The sequence below is a fragment of the Ptychodera flava genome, chromosome 18, assembly GCF_041260155.1.
Source record: "Ptychodera flava strain L36383 chromosome 18, AS_Pfla_20210202, whole genome shotgun sequence".
Lineage (NCBI taxonomy): Eukaryota > Metazoa > Hemichordata > Enteropneusta > Ptychoderidae > Ptychodera > Ptychodera flava.
The window spans coordinates 356,678-379,357 of NC_091945.1; the positions used below are offsets into that span (position 1 = coordinate 356,678).

The 22,680-nt window shown below is 35.1% G+C and overlaps 1 protein-coding gene across 1 annotated transcript in view; it reads right to left on the minus strand.

Moving 5' to 3' along the window:
• Positions 1-335: 335 nt before the first annotated feature.
• LOC139117941 (translin-associated factor X-interacting protein 1-like) overlaps positions 336-22,680 on the minus strand; it is a 31,958-nt gene continuing 9,613 nt past the window's right edge. The window contains exons 3-16 of the mRNA XM_070681183.1: positions 20,501-20,749; positions 19,987-20,121; positions 18,850-19,014; positions 16,565-16,749; positions 13,280-13,391; positions 12,925-12,986; positions 10,378-10,467; positions 9,097-9,250; positions 7,472-7,600; positions 4,077-4,247; positions 3,563-3,652; positions 3,280-3,435; positions 2,627-2,733; positions 336-824 (exon numbers count right to left, since the gene is read on the minus strand). Of these exons, the coding sequence (XP_070537284.1) occupies positions 611-824; positions 2,627-2,733; positions 3,280-3,435; positions 3,563-3,652; positions 4,077-4,247; positions 7,472-7,600; positions 9,097-9,250; positions 10,378-10,467; positions 12,925-12,986; positions 13,280-13,391; positions 16,565-16,749; positions 18,850-19,014; positions 19,987-20,121; positions 20,501-20,749 (2,019 nt within the window). The 3' untranslated portion in view covers positions 336-610. The remainder of the gene's footprint in view (positions 825-2,626; positions 2,734-3,279; positions 3,436-3,562; positions 3,653-4,076; positions 4,248-7,471; positions 7,601-9,096; positions 9,251-10,377; positions 10,468-12,924; positions 12,987-13,279; positions 13,392-16,564; positions 16,750-18,849; positions 19,015-19,986; positions 20,122-20,500; positions 20,750-22,680) is intronic.

Sequence of the window (22,680 nt, forward strand, 5' to 3'; positions counted from 1 at the left end):
ATTCTCTGCATTAGGTCCAACTACTAGATAGGACTTTTGAAATGATGGGGCAACAGCAAATCAAAGTGAAGACTCTATGACATCTCTGAAATAGTTCTGATTGTTAATTTTAGATTGATATACGGTAGATGACTGCGCTGTTGTGGTGTGAACATCTGAAATATTTGCATATGGAGTGGAGTCTTTGGGGAACTGTACAGAAGATATATCCACAGAGAAATTGACTAAGAATACAATAGAGATGGGAAGAAGCACTGACACACTCACAATATTATTATGTAATTATTACTTGGTAAAATATTTATATGATCAATAATGACAATTTAACACAAAACGAAAGAGGAAAAAGCAATGCTTCTTTCCTGATTTATTTACATATGTATACATTGTCATAATTCAAGTCATGTATGACAAATTGATTGCAGTACGTAGCAATCTCATTGGGACAAGGTTTGCCTAACAAGACAAATAATTGTGAGTGTCTGTTGGACTTTCACTCAGCAATGATGCTGCAAAAATGCCATCCATCTAGTCAGGAAACAAAAAGGTCCTAAAGCATTGATGACATGGTATTGCCAAACCATCATACTGTACTGGGAGCTCTCCCATATCAATTAACACCAACCATATCTCCTTCACCAGATCTGTTTACAGCACCAGTTCTCAATCTTTCCAGAACTACTTCAGTTTCTGTTGGTTCTGCTTGGTCCAGCTTATCTTTGTCAACGTTGAATGCTCTTGACAGGTAGTATAAAAGTTGGTTCTTTTCAATCATTGGATCTATAATACTGATCGCAATACGGAGTTCTTGCTGTTTCACTTCCCTGGTTGAAGAAAAAATGTTGTAACATCAACATACTGGTATATGCCCATAGAGTCAACATCAACATACTGGTATATGCCCATAGAGTCAACATCAACATACTGGTATATGCCCATAGAGTCAACATCAACATACTGGTATATGCCCATAGAGTCAACATCAACATACTGGTATATGCCCATAGAGTCAACATCAACATACTGGTATATGCCCATAGAGTCAACATCAACATACTGGTATATGGCCTTATCACATGCACAAGCCAAGTTTGTCGTCTCCGAACAAAAAATACGGGATTTATTCTCTGGTCGTTCTACGTCACGACAACCCGCGTCTATGTCATCAATTTTGGTGCGTCGGACCTTTTTTTTTGTCGATCTTCGGTGTGCTCGTAAATATGTAAACAAACAACATGGTGGCCGATGTTTCTCCCACGATCAAAAGTCATGTAATGAAATCGATATTTTCACAGACTACGACATTACTAATCCGAACAATGTAAACACAAGAGTGTACCGCCTGTATATTCAGAAGGAATTACGTGAATAATTTGCGGAAACAACGAACTCGAAGCTGGTCGCGTATACCGTGGGTTCCGTACGCATTGCAAACAGGCTAGGGTCAGGCGCGACGTTTACAGTGTTCGCACCGTCGAGATTCAGTCGATATTTGTTCCCGAAAAACAGCGTATCTTCGTCTGTGATAAATTTCTAGGACTATGCTATCTTTGAAATAGAGTATAACTTTGCGGAAGGTAGCCTACATGTAGACCGAGAGCTGTCATTTGCTCCACACACGAACGAACGTGAGCGCAAACGCACACGACGGACGACTGGAAATGATTGACAACTTGTGCACGGCGTACTGATATTTATTCCTAAAGTAGTTCAAAAGTTTAAACGCGGAATCCTCATGGAAAACTTATTTTATTTTGCAAAAAATAACGAATTCTTGGCTTGTGCATATGATAAGTATATTATTCCCTAATATTTTTCTTCATTCAGCTCGGAAAATACTCGTGACGTAATGACCGTGTCACCACTCGTCTTCGACTCATGGTGATACGGTCATTACGTCACTCGTATTTTCCTTCCCTGAACAAGAAAAATATTAGGGAATAATATCTAAATAGAGTCAATATCAACATACTGGTATATGCCCATAGAGTCAACATCAACATACTGGTATATGCCCATAGAGTCAACATCAACATACTGGTATATGCCCATAGAGTCAATATCACATACTGGTATATGCCCATAGAGTCAACATCAACATACAGTTATATGCCCATAGAGTCAACATCAACATACAGGTATATGCCCATAGAGTCAACATCAACATACTGGTATATGCCCATAGAGTCAACATCAACATACTGGTATATGCCCATAGAGTCAACATCAACATACTGGTATATGCCCATAGAGTCAACATCAACATACTGGTATATGCCCATAGAGTCAACATCAACATACTGGTATATGCCCATAGAGTCAACATCAACATACTGGTATATGCCCATAGAGTCAAATAAGACAACGCTAACAATTTAATTATCATACAATACCACAGCTTCCCAGTATACCTTTTACTTGATAAATAATTTCATCTAATAATGTCTTGCAGCAATATTGTAATTTGATAATATCAAATTTCAAAAGTTAAAGCAGAAACTTATTCTATTCATAGAAGTAGATGCTAGGGGCAAGACAATGAATGGCTTTTATAATCTTCCTGAATAAAACATTAAACTTTTAAGCAGCTTCTAGTAATATTAAGAATCAGAAATTCAGTACATACTCTTTTTCACCAAGTTCATTTTTAATATCTTCAATATACTGTAACCTTTCTTCTTTTTCTTGTTCACGTATTTTATTGATAAATGGACCATTTCTACCCTCATCGTCCTAGTAAATAATGGCACCAAGACATAATCATGAAATTACTCTATATATCAAGACACTTGGATAAACACAGTAAAACTTGGCATAAAAATATCTGAAACACAGCATTACTTCCATTCTGTGTGTTCAAGGTAAGCTGGAATACTTGATAAAAAGAAAATTATTTCAAGAAATTCCATCGCTGTGGGCGTAAATTTTCTTCTTCACTGAAATACACAATCTCAATCACTAAAAGTTTAAGCTAACTCACATGAGTCAGTCTAGAACCAAAATAATAGCAATATTCACTGATATTTTTCAAGAAATCGGGCTGAAAGTTACCATGGTGACTGGAAATAATGAGGCACATTGAAGTTCACTCCAATGTGATGTAAAACAGCATTGCTACTTGATGCAACTAACACAAAATATAGAAATGTGATTATTGGGACTATGGTTCATCCACACAATATTTACTTGATATTTGTTTTTGGAGAGGATAGATATTTAATGAAGAATTCTGGTCTTTCTGGTTATTATGAAAACTTTTGTGAAATCTAAAGGACTTACTTCTGTGAAGAGTTCGTTATACGCAATAGTATTGTTTCCTTCTTCAAGTTTTAACTCTTCAACCACTGCATTCATCAGAGCCTCAATACTCTCTTCTGATTTCAGTGGAAAGAACTCCTTGACTGCTTGTTCAAAGTTTTCTTTGCTTAATGATCCCTGTAAACAGATGAATAAAATCCTAGATAAAAATATTAATAATGATAATGACCACACAGGGTTCCTAGTGAGAATATTATGTTTATCATAATTTATACAGTGAATCAATGAATCTTTGACTGCCTACCTGGTTACTAGCCTCAGCATCAGTTTTTGTTAAAGCCTGGATCAGTTTAGCAAGAGTTTGCAGTTGACTGTGGTACACTTCTTCATCAACCTGTAAAAAGATAATACCTGTAGATTCAGATACCCTGCAAATTTCCATTTCAATGAAAGCTATTGTGATATGCACAATGTCATTTACAGGCGTACAAAATGGCCATTTTATCACTGCAAAGTGAAGCTGTCTGATAAACAGTCTCAAAAGCATATTTAAGTGAAAAGTTCAGCATAGTAATTGATAGGTAGCAAATCTTTCATCATTTATTAACCCAGTAGCAAGAACAACTAGAGCCATGGACAATGAAGTGATCACTCTGTGAAGTCTTCAATGATTCAAATTTGACAGCAATGCACTACTCTAACTCATCTTTCCCTACATCAATCTACAAAGGGTCAAATTTCCCAAACCATAACAGCAGGAAAGCACAAAAATTCAGGAAAAGTTTTGGAAACTTTTCATAAGATGGGAATCCCATTACCTTTCCAATGAGAATATCATGAAAGAGAGAAATTCTGACATCTTCCTGGAATCTCTCCGAGGCTTCCAAGAGGTTATATCCCCATTCTATAGCTGTATCCTCCAGTCCAAAGCGACGTAACAAGTAATCATACATGAAGTCTTCTAGTCTACTCCTTTTTCCTTCATTTTTCTATGAATATAAAGAAACACACACAAACATTACCAACAGAGTTTGCACACTATTTGTAAGTATTATAAATCATTTCTCTGGTCCTCCCTGGAAATCAGTACATTTTGACTGAGGGAGCTCACCAGTATCAGTATCAATAAATAAAGAACAAAGAAAGAAAGAAAATAAATAAATTGTGTTGCATGTAATTATTCAGAAATAGCCATTTTCATAATTTTTGAAATTCCCTCCTTTACATGCATGCTTTTATCGACATAGATTTTTTACGTGTATCAGTGATGAAATGATCTATGTAGGAATACAGTGATGAAATGATCGATATAGGAATACAGTGATGAAATGATCTATATAGGAATACAGAGATGAAATGATCTATATAGGAATACAGTGATGAAATGATCTATATAGGAATACAGTGATGAAATGATCTATATAGGAATACAGTGATGAAATGATCTATATAGGAATACAGTGATGAAATGATCTCTATAGGAATACAGTGATGAAATGATCTATATAGGAATACAGTGATGAAATGATCTCTATAGGAACACAGTCATGAAATGGTCTATGTAGGTCATGAAATGATCTCTATAGGAATACAGTGATGAAATGATCTATATAGGAATACAGTGATGAAATTATCTATATAGAAACACAGTCATGAAATGATCTCTATAGGAATACAGTGATGAAATGATCTATATAGGAATACAGTGATGAAATTATCTATATAGGAACACAGTCATGAAATGATCTCTATAGGAATACAGTGATGAAATGATCTATATATGAATACAGTGATGAAATGATCTATATAGGAATACAGTGATGAAATGATCTCTATAGGAATACAGTGATGAAATGATCTATGTAGGTCATGAAATGATCTCTATAGGAATACAGTGATGAAATGATCTATATAGGAATACAGTACTGAAATGATCTATATAGGAATACAGTCATGAAATGATCTCTATAGGAATACAGTGATGAAATGATCTATATAGGAATACAGTCATGAAATGATCTCTATAGGAATACAGTGATGAAATGATCTCTATAGGAACACAGTCATGAAATGATCTATATAGGAATACAGTGATGAAATGATCTATATAGGAATACAGTGATGAAATGATTTCTATAGGAACACAGTCATGAAATGATCTCTATAGGAACACAGTGATGAAATGATCTATATAGGAATACAGTGATGAAATGATCTCTATAGGAATACAGTAATTAAATGATCTATATAGGAATACAGTGATGAAATGATCTATATAGGAATACAGTGATGAAATGATTTCTATAGGAACACAGTCATGAAATGATCTCTATAGGAACACAGTGATGAAATGATCTATATAGGAATACAGTGATGAAATGATCTCTATAGGAATACAGTAATTAAATGATCTATATAGGAATACAGTGATGAAATGATCTATATAGGAATACAGTGATGAAATGATCTTTATAGGAACACAGTCATGAAATGATCTCTATAGGAATACAGTGATGAAATGATCTATATAGGAATACAGTGATGAAATGATCTCTATAGAAATACAGTCATGAAATGATCTCTATAGAAATACAGTCATGAAATGATCTCTATAGGAACACAGTCATGAAATGATCTATATAGGAATACAGTGATGAAATGATCTATATAGGAATACAGTGATGAAATGATCTATATAGGAATACAGTGATGAAATGATCTCTATAGGAATACAGTCATGAAATGATCTCTATAGGAACACAGTCATGAAATGATCTCTATAGGAATACAGTGATGAAATGATCTATATAGGTAGGAATACAGTGATGAAATGATCTATATAGGAATACAGTCATGAAATGATCTCTATAGGAATACAGTCATGAAATGATCTCTATAGGAATACAGTGATGAAATGATCTATATAGGAATACAGTGATGAAATGATCTCTATAGGAACACAGTCATGAAATGGTCTATGTAGGTCATGAAATGATCTCTATAGGAATACAGTGATGAAATGATCTATATAGGAATACAGTGATGAAATTATCTATATAGAAACACAGTCATGAAATGATCTCTATAGGAATACAGTGATGAAATGATCTATATAGGAATACAGTGATGAAATTATCTATATAGGAACACAGTCATGAAATGATCTCTATAGGAATACAGTGATGAAATGATCTCTATAGGAATACAGTGATGAAATGATCTATATAGGAATACAGTGATGAAATGATCTCTATAGGAATACAGTGATGAAATGATCTATGTAGGTCATGAAATGATCTCTATAGGAATACAGTGATGAAATGATCTATATAGGAATACAGTGATGAAATGATCTATATAGGAATACAGTGATGAAATGATCTATATAGGAATACAGTCATGAAATGATCTCTATAGGAATACAGTCATGAAATGATCTCTATAGGAATACAGTGATGAAATGATCTATATAGGAATACAGTGATGAAATGATCTCTATAGGAACACAGTCATGAAATGATCTATTTAGGAACACAGTCATGAAATGATCTATATAGGAATACAGTGATGAAATGATCTATATAGGAATACAGTGATGAAATGATCTATATAGGAATACAGTGATGAAATGATCTCTATAGGAATACAGTGATGAAATGATCTATATAGGAATACAGTGATGAAATGATCTATATAGGAATACAGTGATGAAATGATCTCTATAGGAATACAGTGATGAAATGATCTATATAGGAATACAGTGATGAAATGATCTATATAGGAATACAGTGATGAAATGATCTATATAGGAATACAGTGATGAAATGATCTATATGGGAATACAGTGATGAAATGATCTCTATAGGAACACAGTCATGAAATGATCTATATAGGAATACAGTGATGAAATGATCTATATAGGAATACAGTGATGAAATGATCTATATAGGAATACAGTGATGAAATGATCTATATAGGAATACAGTGATGAAATGATCTATATAGGAATACAGTGATGAAATGATCTATATAGGAATACAGTGATGAAATGATCTATATAGGAATACAGTGATGAAATGATCTATATAGGAATACAGTGATGAAATGATCTATATAGGAATACAGTGATGAAATGATCTATATAGGAATACAGTGATGAAATGATCTATATAGGAATACAGTGAAGAAATGATCAATACAGGAATACATGTACCTCATTATCATAGACTGTCTTCTCTCGCCACACATCTTTTATCAATAATCCAAGGTCCCTCTTGCCAATTTTTCTAGGTTTCACCTTTCCTTCATACCTTAGATACTTGGGCACATCTTCACCACGACCCTAATAACCATTCAAAAGAAAACAAACTTGTTTGTTTGTTTGTTTGCTTGCATCTGTGGTTATGATTTGTGAAAAGTACAGTGTTTGTCAATGGTCGGAGATCAATGTCTTCAAGACGAAACAAAAAAGAAAAGAAATATGACAAATGGCATGGACCATCATGTATGACATGCACCATTACCGGTATGTATGGAATGCGCTCACCATCATGTATTGAATTCACAATTATGTATGGAATGCATCATTATCATAAGCAATGCAGTTTTAATATTATATAGGGCTCAGCCCTTGGTGTCGCGCCAGGGGATATTAGATTAGAAATTTTATTTATATTGATTCATAATTAGTAATAGTAAGTAAAATAGAATTAATTGTTACTTGCTATATACGTTTGTACAACAACTATGCCCAGTTTACCCTCTGATGAAAACAGTTCATGTACGTACATGATACCCTGCAGAATCTGCTGTTTAATATGTAAAAATGTTAGACATAATAATTGGCAATTTTTACTATGATAGCTACCTATTGTGTTTAACAAGGGACGTATTGTGCCACAATTATCGTTGCAATGGAAACTGTACAGCCCTATGTCCACTTGCAAGCTGAAAACTACAGCGTTCAGTCTAAGAACTCGCAATTTTTGCATCTAGTTATTGACACAGAGGGCGCTTTTCTAAAATACAATCCCAGCATTCATGATTCTTTGCGTATGTCCTCGTTTATATGCGGCATGACAGTTTTCCCTCTTTTTCTACTTTTTAGGCGTGATAGTAACGATATATTTTATCAGTGCCATGGCGGATAATAATACTTATTGGCTATGTAAAAGGGATATATTTTATTAATGGCGTGTTATAAAATAACACTTTACAATTTTTATATTTGTTTATTTACGAGCACTCAAAAAAACATGGTGGCGCCCATGAAAGCCGGGTACACTTCTGGTTACTCGCATAGATATTATAAATCTGCAAATGCGTAGTCAGTAAGCTGCTGGCGCTACTATTAATATATATCTATGACAAACAAACTCAACGAAAGTCAGTGGTCTTAATAGATTAAAAGTGTGTAATAATGGAGTGAACTAAACAGATGATAGTGAGCAAAGACTACCGATAATGAAACCAAAGTGCTGATTGCAACAGTCGGTGTGTCATTGTGCAAGGATTGATAATTAAGTCTACACAAATGATAGTTTACTCAAACTCTATGGTGCACTTTCAGGTTGAAAACCTTGTGATGCTGGTTGACATGACTGATCAAAATGAACTTGACACTCAATTGTTGTACTTGACACTGAATTCTTGGTTCAAAACTTGCACGGGGATCAACTTTGATAAATACTTAGTTTGTTTGTTTGTCACATAAATTTGTAGTTTTATCAAATTAATGACACACATCATTGACATTAAAAACTGAAATTACAAAAGAGCTGTACACAATACTTGATTATCCAGAAATAGAGAATTCTTAACAGAGCAAGCACAACTTACACGTCCTTCAATTAAATCTGCTCCACTCAGATCACCGCCTACTATCTCAGCTAGTAAAACATCAACAAGTTGGTCACTATTTTTGTTCTCTGACAACTTTTTCCATCTTTCTTCTCCACCTTCAACATGGGCAGCACATTTATCCCAGAATGGTCTACAGAATAAGATACAAAGGCCCTGTCACACCTTGACAATTTAGCCAGCTTATGCCAGCAGTGAAAAATTTGGCAAATACACTGGGCATACGTTGAATACATTATGAGTAAGTTTTGTATGAATTAAGAGCATGCTGGTATACGTTGTAGTACAGCGAGATCTTCGAAAACTTTTGTGCATGCACAAAACTTTTTGACATATGCCAGTGTATGGATCATACGTCCCCCACGCGCTGGCCATAATTTGTTGGTAGGTTATGCGTTTTGTTGACATACGTTCAAACACGTTACTTGTAAGTTACTCATAAGTCAAAATGCATCAAGGTAATTGTGTAGCGTACCCAAAACGTATTTTTAACCTGAGTATGTTATGAACACACTATGTATACGCCCAAAAGTGAAAAATACATCATATGTCAGCATAAGCCAGCATTTTTGAGAATTTTGACACGTCGGCATATGCTGGCTAAATCGTCAAGGTGTGACAGCTTACTGGGCCCTAACATGGGCAGTACAGAATAAGATACAATATGTCACATTTCAGATTTTTTGATATCAATCTTAGCAGGCAACTCGCCAGATAAACCTCATTTTAATTTTCTATAATTGCACACCAGACTGTTGCCAAGGTTTGGATATCATTTGCAAATAATACACTGTTAAACATATTTGTGAATGAATAACATTAAATCTGGAAATCTTTGGCATGCACGTCAATTATAGCTGGTTTGTTGCTATCAACTCTATAACATTATCATTGGTAACCAATCATAACACAAACTACAGCGCAATGATTCTACTCTGGAATAAAACGATGAGTTGTTTTTCTACAGAGTCAGTATGCCTAAAAGATCACATGATGGCAGTACAAACAAACCCATGTGTACAAATGCATATGGAAATATTTCTATTTGCATTTGCACATATTAATTGGTTTGTTTGTACAGTGGTCCATTTGAATTCCTGGTTTAACATATTGTATTGGTATACCGGTACATGCCAACTTTTTATGACCCACCTGAATTTTCAACTTTTAAGAATTTCCAATGCCGTTTTAATTATTAAATGTATATCATGTTCAGAAATGTACGCAATATGGGTGTACAAGTATTTATTTTTCACAGACCTTGGTGTCGCTGATCTCTTCAATTGTTCTAGTTCTTGATAAAACTCATCTCTCTGGGCTAAAACTTGTTTGTGCACTTCAAGCAATGTACTGTAAGATGAAAAAAACGTTTTTGCATTTCACAAACTCTGTATTAATGGCTGTCTAAGAAATCAACCCTCTGGTTGTCTGCTTGAGAGTTCAATATATCCACAAAGTTCCCAATAAGTTGCTATTGGTGCCCATCAAAAGGAGCAATTTGAGATCTTCTCACCAACCAGCACATGGTGATGGAAGGACTGTGAATGTGAAACTCAAAGGAAATTCAAATGTTTTAATTGCTATTGAAAGACAGTCAAATTCAGAATTTTCTGTACACATAAATGCATGACAGTGTGTACCAAATCAGCTCATTATCTCCAATTTCAATTTAAACTGAGCCTTGATAACCTTAAATGACAGAAATTTGCAGCATCACCATGATTACTCAATGCTATGAGTGCTAAGTGACAATTCAAGCCAAATCCTATAGTAGTAAACTGTATGTAATTGTTTGGCACAGCTAGCATTGAACTGGTCAAGGGATTATCAGTGGTGAGCATAACATCACTGTCTTTCATTGGTCAAGGGGTTACCGATGCTGTGCATAAACTAGTCAAGGGGTTACTGATGCTGTGCATAAACTAGTCAAGGGGTTACTGATGCTGTGCATAAACTAGTCAAGGGGTTACTGATGCTGTGCATAAACTAGTCAAGGGGTTACTGATGCTGTGCATAAACTAGTCAAGGGGTTACTGATGCTGTGCATAAACTAGTCAAGGGGTTACTGATGCTGTGCATAAACTGTCAAGGGTTACTGATGCTGTGCATAAACTAGTCAAGGGGTTACTGATGCTGTGCATAAACTAGTCAAGGGGTCACTGATGCTGTGCATAAACTAGTCAAGGGGTTACTGATGCTGTGCATAAACTAGTCAAAGGGTTACTGATGCTGTGCATAAACTAGTCAAGGGGTTACTGATGCTGTGCATAAACTAGTCAAGGGGTCACTGATGCTGTGCATAAAGGGGTTACTGATGCTGTGCATAAACTAGTCAAGGGGTTACTGATGCTGTGCATAAACTAGTCAAGGGGTTACTGATGCTGTGCATAAACTAGTCAAGGGGTTACTGATGCTGTGCATAAACTAGTCAAGGGGTTACTGATGCTGTGCATAAACTAGTCAAGGGGTTACTGATGCTGTGCATAAACTAGTCAAGGGGTTACTGATGCTGTGCATAAACTAGTCAAGGGGTTACTGATGCTGTGCATAAACTAGTCAAGGGGTCACTGATGCTGTGCATAAACTAGTCAAGGGGTTAACTGATGCTGTGCATAAACTAGTCAAGGGGTTACTGATGCTGTGCACAAACTAGTCAAGGGGTTACTGATGCTGTGCATACCGTCACTGTCCTTCAAACACTATCAGAATAAAGCAACATTTTAGCTCACAGATTGATTTTTTATGGGTTATTGAAAAAATCATCCCTCACAAACCTGCCTGCTGGCCTTAATGGACTGTGAAACAAACATACGGTGCATATTTATTTACACTTGAAATATATTGTCCTTCTCCAAATGACGCTGGACATGAAAAATTCATGACAAAATGTCCACCTGGTAGCCATCATTTTATTCTCTTCAGGAATCACTTGTCCGATAAGACTTAAATTTTCCTTGTAAATTTCTTTTGATGACCTTTTTACAAATGTACAAATGTACAAATGATAATAAAAATGGCATATGTAAATATTTTGGCCAATTTTTCCCATTTTATGTAAAAAAAATATTCTCTTAACACCCTGGTTTCATAGCTTTGGTTCCTAGGGATGACTTAATGTTGACTTCTGAAAACTATTTTCAAGTCTAAATTTAAAGACAATTTCCTCATTTTTCAATCAAAATTGTTTTTCTTTTAATGCTGGTCCTCGGTTGACAAGTTCCTAGGGCTCTCTACCAGTACATTCTGCTTTGTTCAAATACTGGTGAAATTTACTCATGAAAATCTTGGTTGACGATATTGTTGTTTCATCACAGCCATATCACACAGTTACCATTAAAGCCTCACTTTGATTAAGAAAGATACCGACCGATATTGTGCAATCAAAATTCAAATGTTAACACTATATTCAATCTCCATGTACTCTAAAACTCAACCTATAGAGTCAATCTATTGAATCCATGACCAAAAAATTGAAGAGTAAACAAATCAAACAAATTGAAACTATTCCTGAAAAGACTAAAAATTCATACTTTGTTTCTTAAAAGGTAATACTTGAAATAAATTAGTCCATTTAATTTTGTTTTTGATTGTTTGATTGTTTGATTGTTTGTTTCATATGTGTTTTGATCTATTTGATTCCGTTTGATTCATTGATGCATGAAACCTATCATCAATTAGCTTCTTTTTAATACCAATAAACTGTTTTGATGCCTACCAGTGACGTATTTTGACTGTAACTTTGTGTGACAGAGATAATTATTCTATCAAAGTTGTGGGCCAGCCAAATTTCAATTGATTTCAACTTACTCATGTTCTGACATAAGTTTCCGGTGGTCTTCTTGCATAGTTTGCATTTCTTCTTGGAAATTCTGTAAAAATTAAAGATACCAGGGATAAAATAGGTAATAGAAAAGCTGTTTCTGAATCAGTTCTTTTTATTCAAAACTGGTCAGGTACTTCCTTCAACTCACAGTCAATCGACCAGTCCTTATTATCTCTATTGCAGCAATTAGCTATTGTTTCATAATACAACATAATTAGCTATTGTTTCAAAATGTATCATAAATGTTGCTGTTTTTTGCTTCACTGATACTACTGGTGAACAACATGTGCTTTATCAGAGACTAACAATAAAACATTCACGTTATAGGCTAAGTCTTACATGATATTGCTTTTCAAGTGCCTCAAAATCTCTTCTTGGTACAACATCACCATAGTTTGCTATCATTTCATTTAGCCTTTGTGTTGCGGATGACAGATCTTCCCGAGCTTTCCTGGAAAATTGAAGAACAAGGAAAATAAGGAAAACAATGATTTGACATGCGGCATAAACTCTCCAAATTAGAAGCCTAAAATCAATCATTGAAATATCAATTTCTATTATGAGTGTTCTAAGAACTCATATTAAATTTTATGCAGTTCCAATAACAGCCAGCACAGATCAAGTTGAGGACACTATGGCTGAAGGTAATTTGCATAACTAGTATCAAGTGTAACCTCAACCCTTTCATTACTGACATGGTTTGGTCCAACGCCATCCTACTCTGTGGTGATGTTACACTTTTACGATGGGAAACTGTTAGGTAAAAGAGATATAAATGGTTCACGTGACGGATGATATTCAAATTCAAATCTTGATATCTAAGTCTCTCATGTGTCTTGACAATAAAGCTAGATCATTGATTTGTTTCCCAACTGCAGTACATGGAAAATACCAGTACACCCAACTTTATAGTAACAGATTACAAGTGACTCAGTCAAAAAGATTAAACAGACTGTGGCAATGATCTGACATGGTCACTCTCATAGGTAGACTGGACCACTTGGGACCATCCTATGTTCTGACACCCCTATATACAACACCCTTGATTCTGACACCATTTCTTATGCTTTTTTACCTTATGGTATTTTCCAAGCCTGTGACTTTTGACCCATCACTTTGTAAAATGTTGATTTTTAACAATATGCAGTATTTAACCACAAGTGCAGACATTAAGTCCCTATTTAATGGAAAACTGTGTTCCTGCTTTTTTGTTTGAACTCTCCCGCGATACATGTCTACCAAAATCAGGGCCGAGTGGCCCCTGAGAAGGCTGCAAGTCTTTTCTTTCAAATAAACAAAGTTTTTTAAAACTACGATGATTAGGGGAAAAAATCGTTTCCTGAACAAAGGGAATGGCATTCAAAAGACAGTCGTTCCATGGTTTAAACAACTGTCAATCATTCGGTGACGCGCAGAGGTGTAAACTGGTCAAACATTTGCTGTGCATACAAGACCAATGGCAATTTAAAGAAATCTTATGTACCGGTACACTTAGGGTTATATCGGCGTGCAAAAGATGAAAACTTTGTGTTGTCATACACTCTTTTACTAGCATCTATGATGCAATGACATGAAACTAAACCAATTTCAGACGTGACTTAGCAAGAGGGCTACCAGTACGATGTATTCTTGTGAAAAGTGCGTAAAATTTTTTGAACAAAACTTGTGGGCAGAGTCCATATTTTGCATTGACATAGACATCAAAAACAGCCATCATTACATTGAGGTAGCCTCCATGATAAATTTAATTATAGTCAGTCGAAGAGGTCCACGTTTTTAACCACGCCACCCCGCTCCCCTTTCCAAGTCTACAGCTGAAAGTGACAGTACTGAACAGTTGTTTTGGACAAATATGCGCAGCTGCCTGTGAAAACAGCCTCATGGTGTGTGTACATGTACACGTTTTGACAAATGGAAATGACATGTCTGTTGGGGGACCGGTAAGGTTTTGACATACTGGTTGATGAGAATTTAACACAACTTGTAAGACATTTGAACAGTTGAAACATTGTATCTGTCAGTTCAAGGTGAGCAAGTAAGCGTCATCACCCAATCTTGTAAATGTGTCAGAGGACAGCTCATTGATTCCGGGCTTAATGAAAATAATATTTCGACACAGGCTGGACTTTCATTCCTTCAATAATGAAGACAACCCAGTCTGTCATTGATTCAAGTAGAAGGTTATAATTAACAAACACTTTGTGCAAAACTTGCAATTACTCAAAATTAAACACAACTCATGATGAGTTGTCGATGTCACCCGCCAAGCAAATGAGCAGCTGACCATGATTGCTGTTACAGATATCATGACACACCTGATTCAAGGAAATCTAGACCCTTACGTGATATTGTGAACTTCCTGTGTTTTCTGATTTTAGTGATCGGCCAAGATGTCACCATTCACCTATTTCCTACAATTTTCCTGACTGTGTTCCTCCGTCCATGTTCAGATAAATACAGTTTAGTCAACTTTTATCAGTAATTCATCATACGAAATTGCCAATTTCAGGTTATTTATATTATATGCACAGTGCCAATATTCCATATGTACATATATGGTGGTTGGTAGCTGAATCATTCACATAATGAATGTTGACATGGTCTCAAAACTTCAGTAAATCCACTCAGCAAGCTCAGACTGTATGATGAAGTTGATATATTTCTTTCTTTAGAGTATTGCCATGGCATAACTGAAATGAACGTGTAAACAAGGCTGTATGTATCTTTAATATTAATCTGAGTCTGAGCGTGATTTGCAGAGCAAACAGATTACGCAGATAATGCGAATGATCGCAACCATTACCAACATACTCATTATGCAGAGCCATGCCCCAAAACGCCCACCTAAACTTGGCACTAATCCTGATCAAGGTCCATTTCGAGCCAGGCTTTAAAGGGAAACCGTTGTCGGAACTGTGCCTGTGCAAAATTCTTGTTTACGTACAATGTACCGGTATTTCCTACATGATATCTAGATGCACGTCATCATCATAGCCGCAACAATTAAATTATACGATGTAGATTATGACAGACATGTTTAAATTTTCATCAATCACCATCGTACCTTGGATACAGAGTTTACATTGATCGTATGGGTCCCATATGACCTTTGAGCACAGTTCAGATGACTGTATCCCCTCAAGAATTCATCACATTTTGATCCATAAAATTCCTTCCTCCATCTTGTTCACAGATGTTGTACACTTGTCACACAGTTTTTGTTACGGACAATAAGGAGATTAACTTTACAGGAGTTCCCCAGTCACTTTACCATAGTTCACCTTGGTACATGTATATAAATTAATGCAGTTAAATTAGCCTGGGACGGCAGAAATCTTACCTGGGTGCAAATCATGATTAATTTATTCTTAGACTAGTATAAAAAAGGCAAGTTTTTATCCATACTTGCAGCTACCCTGAAAATTCATAAACACTACCAGTAAAATTAAAATAATTTTTACCAAAGCAAAGGAATCAAGTTTTAGGACAGAAAGAAAAAAACCCAACGAAGTTTGCGGTTTAACTCTACCTTTTACAAAGTCAATCCTCTATTGCACTGACATGACACTGCAAACTTAAAGGGTCTTAGCAGTTCTATACAAATAAAAGAAATTGTTTGCTTACTTGAGAGCTATCTTAAGAAGAACAGGATCTTCTTTGTTTTCTTCTTCACCTTCTTGCATTCCACTTTGAGATTTCTGATAGTCTTCTTGCTGGTACCTTAAGTCATTGATGTCTGCTACAAGTAATTTCCTAGCATCACATTCATCACGGTATTTGTGATATTCTGATGCAACTTCGTCTTGCAGCTGTGTAATTGAACATAATACCATGTATCATATGTTAGCACAAAGACACAGCTGTGTAATTGAACATAATACCATGTATCATATGTTAGCACAAAGACATAGCTATGTAATTGAACATAATACCATGTATCATATGTTAGCACAAAGACACAGCTGTGTAATTGAACATAATACCATGTATCATATGATAGCACAAAGACACAGCTGTGTAATTGAACATAATACCATGTATCATATGTTAGCACAAAGACACAGCTGTGTAATTGAACATAATACCATGTATCATATGTTAGCACAAAGACATAGCTATGTAATTGAACATAATACCATGTATCATATGTTAGCACAAAGACACAGCTGTGTAATTGAACATAATACCATGTATCATATGTTCGTACAAAGACACAGCTGTGTAATTGAACATAATACCATGTATCATATGATAGCACAAAGACACAGCTGTGTAATTGAACATAATACCATGTATAATATGATAGCACAAAGACACAGCTGTGTAATTGAACATAATACCATGTATAATATGATAGCACAAAGACACAGCTGTGTAATTGAACATAATACCATGTATAATATGATAGCACAAAGACACAGCTGTGTAATTGAACATACCTACCATGTATCATATGATAGCACAAAGACACAGCTGTGTAATTGAACATAATACCATGTATAATATGATAGCACAAAGACACAGCTGTGTAATTGAACATAATACCATGTATAATATGATAGCACAAAGACACAGCTGTGTAATTGAACATAATACCATGTATAATATGATAGCACAAAGACACAGCTGTGTAATTGAACATACCTACCATGTATCATATGATAGCACAAAGACACAGCTGTGTAATTGAACATAATACCATGTATAATATGATAGCACAAAGACACAGCTGTGTAATTGAACATAATACCATGTATCATATGATAGCACAAAGACACAGCTGTGTAATTGAACATAATACCATGTATAATATGATAGCACAAAGACACAGCTGTGTAATTGAACATAATACCATGTATAATATGATAGCACAAAGACACAGCTGTGTAATTGAACATAATACCATGTATAATATGATAGCACAAAGACACAGCTGTGTAATTGAACATACCTACCATGTATCATATGATAGCACAAAGACACAGCTGTGTAATTGAACATAATACCATGTATCATATGATAGCACAAAGACACAGCTGTGTAATATTGAACATAATACCATGTATCATATGATAGCACAAAGACACAGCTGTGTAATTGAACATAATACCATGTATAATATGATAGCACAAAGACACAGCTGTGTAATTGAACATAATACCATGTATAATATGATAGCACAAAGACACAGCTGTGTAATTGAACATACCTACCATGTATCATATGATAGCACAAAGACACAGCTGTGTAATTGAACATAATACCATGTATAATATGATAGCACAAAGACACAGCTGTGTAATTGAACATAATACCATGTATAATATGATAGCACAAAGACACAGCTGTGTAATTGAACATAATACCATATAATATGATAGCACAAAGACACAGCTGTGTAATTGAACATACCTACCATGTATCATATGATAGCACAAAGACACAGCTGTGTAATTGAACATAATACCATGTATCATATGATAGCACAAAGACACAGCTGTGTAATTGAACATTATACCATGTATAATATGATAGCACAAAGACACAGCTGTGTAATTGAACATAATACCATGTATAATATGATAGCACAAAGACACAGCTGTGTAATTGAACATAATACCATGTATCATATGTTAGCACAAAGACACAGCTGTGTAATTGAACATAATACCATGTATCATATGATAGCACAAATTGAACATAATACCATGTATCATATGTTAGCACAAAGACATAGCTATGTAATTGAACATAATACCATGTATCATATGTTAGCACAAAGACACAGCTGTGTAATTGAACATAATACCATGTATCATATGTTCGTACATAGACACAGCTGTGTATTTGAACATAATACATACCGGGTACTAACTAATGTTTTCCGTAAAGCAAAAATGGTTCTTTACCTGTTGTATCTGTTCTTTCAATGATAACTGTTCCTCTTTCATGCTGTCTATTTGTTCCATCAATTTCCTCTTATCTCTCTTCAAATCGGTCATTTCTTGTTTCTCTTCATTTCTTAAAGCAATGATCTTTTGATCACACTGTTCTGATACAGTCACCAGCATTGACTACAGCAATGGAAGCACAAACACATCTTGCTGACAATAATTACCATTGACCCATTGGACACAAAAAAGTTAGGCCCAAACCCATTATTGTCAATAGTTAGACCACCCATTGCTATCAATGGTTTGGCCCACACCCATTGTTACCAATGGTTTGGCCCAAACCAATTGTTATCAAAGTTAGGCCCAAACCCATTGTTATCAATAGTTAGGCCCAAACCCTTTGTTACCAATGGTTTGGCCCAAACCATTGTTATCAATGTTTTTTAAATCTGTGAGTGTTTGTGAAACTTGACACTACAAATAATTTCTTTTGACACTGTAGTCCTGTTGTAATGTTTAACATTTGGGAGAAATATTTTGAAAATCCATTTCATCTAGTAGTACTACCGGGGTACAAGGAGTTTGTATCAAAAATATATCAGCTACAGAGATGTAAATATTGCCTTGAATTTTCATTGCATTATATGAAAACTTACCGAATATAAGTTGAAATTATTTAGCCATATACAAAAGCACTGTATGGAACTATACTAAATTCCATAGAAGGCAGCAGAATGGTGAGTAGGTTTTTCACTGAAACTCCATGGAATGTGCAAGAATATTAAACACAGAAATTCCATGGAATGTGCAAGAATATTAAACACAGAATTCCATGGAATGTGCAAGAATATTAAACACTGAAACTCCATGGAATGTGCAAGAATATTAAACACGGAAAACTGCAGGAGTCATTAGTATTATTATTATTATAGAAATAAGTGTGCACATACTACAAATTTTGCAAAATCCATACTTGAGAACGTTTCGAAAAGGTAAAGGGAGACGTGTTTGAACATCAAAACAAAAACCAGAAAAGAGAAAACTGTCTCTCACATGTATTTCTTCACTTCCAACAAGTCTGTTGAACATCATAATAAAAAAGGTAAAGGGTCAAAGGTCATGGACAGATACTTTACTTTAATGAATACTTACCCTTAGAGGTTGTAAGTGTCTGATTTCTTCCCTCTGATATGCTAACATCATTTCATATTCATTTTTGATTGCTGACAACAGTGGCTTGTATGTCTTGAAATCTTCTATAAGATACTCAAATACTTCCCGATATGCCTGTGTGCAAATAATTTGTATGCAACAATGTCAGCAGATTTTGGTGTGCATGCAGAAATGCTCCTGAAGATTCTGATAATTTTCATCCATACTTTCACACAAGCTGTGCCAAACTTTTCAAAATAGTCTGACAAAACATACTGTATTTAGGGAAGCATCATGGGGCACTTGCTACATAGAATACTGGACTCACATAATCAGATAAGACTGAGAATCAAGAAGTGCTGCCTGTTGTTGCCTGTTCCAAAGCACAGCACTTTAATCCTCATTGCTGTATTGAGTTGTGGATTGTGGCAATGGGCAATTGCCTGTTGGTTAATGGAATGAATACAAAAGTCGCAGAAATGTGTGAATTAAATGATATCATTTATGGCCTTACCTGTAGTCTTAATTCACTTGGTCCCACCTCAACACTCTCCAATGCTCTTAATTCCTTTTGAAGGAATGCTTCCAACTGCTCAAGGAACTTTGGTTTAGGCATCACAGCTTCATTAGGATTTCCATTGGGCGATACAGGAACTAATCTTCTGTCATGTGACTTAGGTCTCTGTAAGTTGTTACTGGCAGCCTGATTTGACGCATGAGCTGGCCAAGTGTCAAGTGACCCTGACTTGGTATCCACATATGCCTTTAAAAGAGAAGAAAATAATTTTATTATATTCACTCATAGACGAAATATTTTCCATCAAAGTCAAAAGAGTTTACTAACAAATGAACATTTGGAGTAAAAGCAGTTAACCCTGGACATTAATCAATCAGGCATTTAATCTATCAGTATGTCAGGTTGGTCTAGGTCAACCAATCATTTTAAAACTATCAGTTTGGTCTCGGAGCCTATTAGGTTAAAGCATGAGTCTAGTGGGCTACTGTCCAAAAATAATACCATTTATACTCCTGATACAACATTCACAGACTGAGGTTGTACAGTAACCGCTTGTACGGACTTATGTTGTACAGTAGATTAGGGCCTACACACCACATAACTGAGCCATGGAAGATGGCTTGTCTCATGTACCATAAGCTGAGTAATGGAAGATGGTCTGGCTCATGTACCATTGCATTATCACACTCATTATGATTGTATTCTTTCAGTTCACTTTATGATCTTTTAAAAAATACCGCAATTACACGGTGTCGCTCAAATTTGATCAGAATTGGTATATACCAGTATGGGTTACCAATGATCAACAAAATGTTGTTTCTATATGTTCAGTGGAGGAAAATTCTTGATGTTATGAATTCTGCACAGTACAACCAGAAAAATACCGTCAAGAACACTATGTGCTCACATTCGGTTTGAATAGGTCCATTCAAGAAATATTTAAACCAGAGAAACTAGAATGACAAAAGCACATAAGGTCTCCAACTTAGGTACTGGAGGTCATCTTTAGGAACATGCATATCAACTTCTATAGCAATGGAACAAGCAAATGTCAACAACAAAAAATAGCCAGAGAAGGCTTGATAAAAAGAAAAGATGGGAGTGGGGGAAAATGTACAAGGGATCTGGTAAAAAGTAATGCTACATCATCAATCTTCTAGACCCCGACTACCCCCTCCTGAATATCAAATGTTCCACCCCTTGGTATTACATAAGACCAAATGACAGGAAGTACATTTACAACCTTGGAGATTTTTTAATTAATGCCATGAGTGTTATCATTCTTATGTAAACAACACTTAAGTTAGTTACAGATAGTGAAATGCCTTCCACTGTGGGCAGTGATTACAACATCTGGAATTATCCTGAATCCAAATTTCTCATCAGTTCTTGTATGTCTTACATAGAAAAGTTGCAAAAATTGGTCCAAAATGAAAAAAATCACCTCAGCTTTGTTTTCTGGATCAAATTTTCCTACAAATTGATACCAAATATGATAAAATTATGTTCACAGCCTTCAAAATTGTCTCACAACATATCCTGGGTTGGTGTAGGTCATTTAAGGTCACAAACTGAGAAAATTACCTAAAATATACGAATTTTGGGGTTTCCCAACACTTTGAGCAGAAAATTTATCTAATAACATCTTTCGGGACTTTATACCAAATTACAAAGCTATCAAACAAGTAATTTTGAGATAAAGTTTTCTTGACCAAAAATGACAATATTGTCTTAAAAATACAAATTTTTATATTTCAGGAAAATTTCCACATATCTAACTATTGTCATCTCTGTACGTCTGTGTACCAAATATGAAAGCTGTCTGTCCAGGGGTTTTAAAAAGGAAATACTGTTTAAGATTTTTTGACCAAAAATGACAAAATTGCTCAAAAATAGTAATTTTCCCAATTTTGTCATAATTTCAACAAATTAGAAGAGTAACACCCTTGCAAAGAGACAACCCAAATTTCAGAGCGATTGGGTTGGCGGTTTCAGAGAAGAAGAATTTTTACTGAAAATGAGAAAAATCACAAAAAAAATTCAGCAAAAATACAAAATTAAGGATATCTTCACAATATTCATAAAACTGTATAAGGTTTACCTAAGGTACTTGCACACAAATTTCAAAGCAATCAAAAAAGGGGTTCTTGAGTTATTTATTCTTTACCATTTTCACA